The 5995-nt window shown below is 42.9% G+C and overlaps 1 protein-coding gene across 1 annotated transcript; it reads left to right on the top strand.

The window, feature by feature from the left end:
- The first annotated feature begins 1273 nt into the window (after window positions 1-1273).
- Window positions 1274-5099, top strand: LOC119016645 (wiskott-Aldrich syndrome protein homolog). Its single transcript, XM_037092690.1, has 2 exons — window positions 1274-1707; window positions 3729-5099. The coding sequence occupies exons 1-2, from the start codon at window positions 1436-1438 to the stop codon at window positions 4303-4305; spliced, it is 849 nt and encodes a 282-aa protein (XP_036948585.1). The 5' UTR covers window positions 1274-1435; the 3' UTR covers window positions 4306-5099.
- The last annotated feature ends 896 nt before the right edge of the window (window positions 5100-5995 follow it).

Here is a 5995-nt window from a genome sequence, read left to right on the forward strand (position 1 = left end):
AAGCGCCCAGAGGCTCAGTCCGGTCACAATTAAGGGTAAAGGTGCAGTGTTTCCGCTGCTGGATCACACTTGCATCCTGAGGGTTGGCTGTGAACCCTGGAGGAGGTCCAGACCGGAGGGAGGGAGCAAGTCGATACGAAGGAGCCCTGAAGGCACGAGACGCCCGAGGGAGGTCGAATGTGGGTCAGTTTGGTGTCGACTGACCTGAGCTGCACTGAAACAGGCTGTTAGCAGCCAAATATACAGAGAGGTGACCAATCAAGGACGAACCTGAGTGAAGGAGCCAAATTGATGCAGATGTTTCCATGAAGGGTCACTTGATGGTTTGTGGATGAAAATGACGAGAATGAAACGTTATTCAGATCTTTTAAAAGACTGAAACTGAGCTGAAAACTACTGTAGTGTAAAAAGTCCTAACATTTCAAGTGTCATCAGGAAAGGAAAGCAGTCAGGTTAGTTTCCAGATGTTTGTCGTGATCAATAAGGGGATTTAAACGTGATGTTTTGGAACCCTGACCAACTAATTTATTGTGCCTAAACCTAACCAGACCATAAGAACAGCATCCTCACAACATCAAATAAAAAATGTAAGTTAAAGAAAATAAAGTTGCCACAAAAAGGAACAAACATTTCTGTTTCATTTGTAGGAAAATTCTTTAATTCTGCAGAACAAAAGACAAAGCACTTTTTGTAGAATGGTAATGTGTAAGAAACTAAAGTTCCTGAGTACTGAAGTGGGTTACTGCTGTGCCAGAAAATGAAAAATTAATCATTATCACATTATAACAAGAACACTTTTGTGGTATAAGAAGATATTTACACACTTAATAAAACATACAAACGTATTGTTATAATGTGAAATGTTTCTTCTCATAACATGTTTGCAGGCCATATGTTGTAATAATGTATAAATATCTTATGTTGTAATAGTGATCTATTTTTCATTTTCTGGTGTGGCAGCACCAGGCCTCCGTACATAAGCATCAGCGCGCCACATCTAACATTTTAAAGTCCGTGACCGTTAACCATGGAGTGACGGTGCGTTCTACCTGAAGTTCACTGTGTCACTTCTACACAGCCCTCACTCCACCTGCCCGTTCACCACCTGCTGCCTCCGTCTGTAAACCGACCTGGGGAAGAGGGAAAGGGAGAGAGGAGGATAAGTAGGTGGTGTCCACCTGACCAGCTGCAGCCATGCATCATTGATGGTCATGCATCATTGATGGCGTCCGCTGCCCACAGGTGGAGCGCTACAATCCCCTCTCCATTCACCCCCCGCGGCCTGGAGCTGGAGACACATATACATCCAGGTCTCTGCAGTCCGCTTCAGCTTCATGTCTGCTCCTCATGTGGCGGTCTCCAGGTCTCCAGGCCACACATCTAGTTTAAGCAGCAGGTGAGTTCTCCTCCAGGTGTGACTCAAACTCAGACACCCATGAGTGGCACCGCTGGAGCTGCACCCCCGACAGCCGTGCTGGGCCTGGGTTTGGATCTGGGCGGACCGTGGCACCAGAGAGCCGTCCAGAGGAGCAGAGCTCTGGTTCAGACGTACCTGCTCACCTCCTCTGTTCACCCTCCACCCGCAGCAGGAGGAGGTGGAGGAGGAGGAGGAGGAGGAGGTCGGGGGGCCGGGTCCCCGCTGAGGCTGCCCTCACTGGTGGCTACGACCAGAGGGCCCCGCAGGAGAGGCAGCATGGCTCGACTCAGGTGAGATGTTGTGAGGTTTCTGTTAAATCCCTTTCTTCAGGGCTTTTCTTAACTTTCTAAAAATTTCAATTAGCTTTCAACTATTAAATTATATAAAAATATTTTGATCTATCAGTGTTATCTGATTAGAGCTTCTTCAGAGTGAATATCTTCTTGTTGTCTGTGACAGAACCTGAAAATCTTTGTCTGATCTGATCGACTTCTTCTAGTCTTCCTTCTTCAGTAAAAATAAATATATCGTGTAAATATTTGTTTGGGAAATGTGAAAGTCACACACAAATAGTAGTCTTAAAGTCTCTAAGTAAAAGTAAATTATTCATATATTTACATGTATGTATATTCTGTATACTATGAGCTGATCAACATCTGGTATTCAGCATTTTCCCAATTATTATTATTTTTCCATTAAAATGTCGAATCATGTCTTGATAAACAGTAAAATGTTGATAAAACTGAATGACTCGTCATGGTAAAAACACAAATAAATTAAGAAAAATGAGTGTTTCAAAGAAAACCAACCAAACACGATATAAGAAAAAATACCCATCCATATTTTTGTGACATCTTTTAATATGGTAATACATTTGTCTGTGAAAAAGACCACATAAACTGCTGTTTAATAACATTTCTCAAGGGTAAAAAATCATAATCATAAATAAAATACACAAAATGAGGCAGAATCTAAAACACCAGAATAAACACTTTGACACTTAACAATGTATTTTGTTACAGAAGTACAAAAAAACACCTTATTTAGTTTAGTTTTTGTCTGTCTGGTTTTATGACAATAACATCATTTAAGATATTGCAGAGGTGAGTGGTGCATCTCCTCTTCCCTCCGTAAAGGGCTTTTGGGGTTAAGATTCAGATTTCAGACAACTTTATTAATCCCACTAGAAGCAATCCATTTGAACATCTTGCCTCGCACAGATACTAAAACATACAGCAACATATGAACTCAAAAACAGATGAGTTACTGATTCAAAATTCACTTTTAACAAAACATCCAGCAGAAGATAAAACACTTCTGCTCCCTCAGACTGTTTCTGTCTTTCATTTTGGACTCAGTCTTGCAGTAGAACAACACTTAGTTATATATATATGTGTGTGTTTTCTGCCTCTGACCCCCAGTGCCGCCTCATCGCTGCCTGTTTGAATGTGATTAATCTCCTGTATTTCATCTCCACTCTCCCATCTCCACTATTCATTTCAGCAAAAGTGCCCGTCAGAGCGCACGTTCAACGCTTGACTGGAATTACAGTGTAATTGTTTCCTCTCTGCCCCCATTTGATAGCATAATGTAGGCCACTTCTCTGCTCTCTACCCCCCCCCCCCCCCCCATCCAGTTTGCTTTGAGTACAGAAGGCCAGAGACCGGCGTGTCATAAATCTCAGGTGTGGAAGTTGATCCGCCGCCTGATGCAGCACCCGCAGCGGCTGCACTCAGAGGAGGCAGAAACCTGAGCGAGGCAAACTTCAGGCTCTTAAACACACACGCAAACAGACGCCCGTCGCTGTCTGACAGAGTATTTGATGGCCTCCTCTCACCCAAGCGGAGCAGGTTTTGAATAACCATCGATTGAATGAGTGAGGAGGAGGAGGAGGAGGAGGGAGGTTTTTACGTGTCTTGTGTGGCTGTCGGGATGGAAAATGTCGGTTAGTGAACTCACAGCTTCACTAATCAAATAACCATCGGGGGGTTTGTTATGAAGATTCGAAGAAAGACATTCATGGCTCTCAGAGGATGAACCTTAGGTCGTGCACCTTCTCAGGATGACGTGTAATACCTCAGGCGATTCCTTAACTTTTCTTTGAACTGTTGTTTTATACCCACAAAACTAAAGACTTTCCTGTTGTCTTCTACTGATGCTTAACATGCATCATGGTTCGCAGGAGACACACCTTACGGACTGGTAATTGTGAACGTAGTAAACATGATTCTTTGTTAAGTTATAGTCCTGACAAATATGTTTATCCTGCTAACTAAACCCTCCATTACTCTCTTGTTCCCTGTCTCCTCAGCCTCAGCGAACCATCCCTCCTCACACCGAACGACCACGTCCTCTTCAAGGGATTCTCCGGCAGCCGTCGCCCCAGTGTTTTACAGAAGCGACCACCACCTCCTCCTCCATTTTCCAACTCCTCAGTCCTCCTCCCCTGCCACCCATCCAGGACCAACCAACCCCATCAGCAGGCCCAAAGCTGCAGCAGACCGGCCTTCATCCACTTCACCCAGGCCATCCAGCCCAGCTCCAAGCCGAGACCAGTGAGGCGTCATTCACACAACCCGGTCCTGACCACCGAGGTGACTCAGGGTGACCCCCGGCCTTCTCTGACGCGGCATCCTAACTCTTTGCCTCACGGGGAGCCTTTGTCGATCGTTGGGAGGCCCTGTCTTCCGAGCTGCAGTGAACGCCCTGCCGTGGCTGCTGCCGGCGGTCCAGCTCGCACTCAGCTCCACGTGTTTCTGCCCACAGAGGCTGAAGGCGAGGAGGTGGACAGTGAATCTGTGGACGAGGGCTTCATGGATGAGTTGGACTGTAAGATAACGTCTCTCAAGCTCCAGCAGAGGGCGCCAAAGACAGCTACGTACCACTGAAAGGGCAAAAATAGGCTACAAGTATACGGACAAATTAACTTTTTATGAACTTTTTTAATTGGTTGTCATGATATTCTGCATTTAAAAAAGGATAGTATTGTTATGTACGGAAGCCCAAAACAATCTTGGGTCAAACATTTCCTCAGTTTTCCTGTTACAACGATATAAACATAATTTGTTTCCACATTATCACAAGTTAAACTATAAGAAATTAGAGTGAGCGATATTGTTTTTTTGTTGATGATGGAGTGTTTTATCTCATTATCTTGGGATAACACAGCTCTTCGTCTTGAGATGGAAAATTGACCCACGTCCCTTCAGGGCTTCCGTAGTTATGTGCCGCTTGTTTCCTCTGGGACTTTTCAGAGCGAGACACTTGTGAGGAGTTGCTGGTGACAGAGTTCCTTATGCCATGTATGTAAAGCTGTGATGGGTAACATAAATAGTGTAACTGTCCAACAGAAGGCCTAAATGTAGTGGTGAACTTCAATCAGATGTGTTACAGTCCAGCAGGAGACAACCAACGACAGACCAGACACAGATGAATTCAGTTGTTGTCAGACTGGATATATAAACACATTCAGGGTTGATGGATTGGTTAATGAGCATTTTTCTCCATATAAAGTACAAATGTGAAGCATGTATCAGTCTCATGTTCTTTATCTGGATCCTGACTGAAAATACTGTGTAGTCAAGCTTCTTCTTCTACCTCTTCCTCTTCTTCTACCTCTCATTTTTGTTCTACCGCTTCTTCTTCTTCTTCTACTTCTTCTTCTTCTTTTTCTACCTCTTCATTTTCTTCTACCTCTTCTTCTTCTACCTCTTCCTTTTCTTCTTCTTCTTCTACCTCTTCTTTTTCTTCTTCTTCTTTTCTTCTTCTTCTACTTCTCATTTTTCTTCTACCGCTTCTTCTTCTTCTTCTTCTTCTTCTTTTTCTACCTCTTCATTTTCTTCTACCTCTTCTTCTTCTACCTCTTCCTTTTCTTCTTCTTCTTTTCTTCTTCTTCTACCTCTTCCTTTTCTTCTTCTTCTTCTACCTCTTCTTTTTCTTTTCTTCTTCTTCTACTTCTCATTTTTCTTCTACCGCTTCTTCTTCTTCTTCTACTTCTTCTTCTTCTTTTTCTACCTCTTCATTTTCTTCTACCTCTTCTTCTTCTACCTCTTCCTTTTCTTCTTCTTCTTTTCTTCTTCTTCTACCTCTTCCTTTTCTTCTTCTTCTACCTCTTCCTTTTCTTCTTCTTCTTCTACCTCTTCTTTTTCTTCTTCTTCTTGTCTTCTTCTTCTACCTCTTCTATTTCTTCTTCTTCTTGTCTTCTTCTTCTACCTCTTCTTTTTCTTCTTCTTCTTTTCTTCTTCTTCTACTTCTCATTTTTCTTCTACCGCTTCTTCTTCTTCTTCTACTTCTTCTTTTTCTACCTCTTCATTTTCTTCTACCTCTTCTTCTACCTCCGCCTTTTCTTCTTCTTCTTTTCTTCTTCTTCTTCTACCTCTTCTTTTTCTTCTTCTTCTTGTCTTCTTCTTCTACCTCGTCTTCGTCTTTTTCTTCTACTTCTTCCTCATCTTCTTTTTCTACCTCTTCTCCTTCTTCTTCTATTTTGTCTTCTTCTAAATGAAAAGTTAGTCTTTTCTTCTTCTTGTATTTGTCTTCTTCTTCCCCCTCTTCTTCTTCTTCCTCCTCCTCCTCCATATA

This window comes from Acanthopagrus latus, chromosome 3 (assembly GCF_904848185.1).
Source record: "Acanthopagrus latus isolate v.2019 chromosome 3, fAcaLat1.1, whole genome shotgun sequence".
NCBI classification, from domain to species: domain Eukaryota; kingdom Metazoa; phylum Chordata; class Actinopteri; order Spariformes; family Sparidae; genus Acanthopagrus; species Acanthopagrus latus.

Excerpts from the sequence above, each read along its gene's own strand:
- LOC119016645 (XM_037092690.1), top strand. The coding sequence starts at position 1,436 with ATGAGTGGCACCGCTGGAGCTGCACCCCCGACAGCCGTGCTGGGCCTG. Across the intron at positions 1,708-3,728 it reads GGCAGCATGGCTCGACTCAG|CCTCAGCGAACCATCCCTCC; the intron begins GTGAGATGTTGT and ends CTGTCTCCTCAG.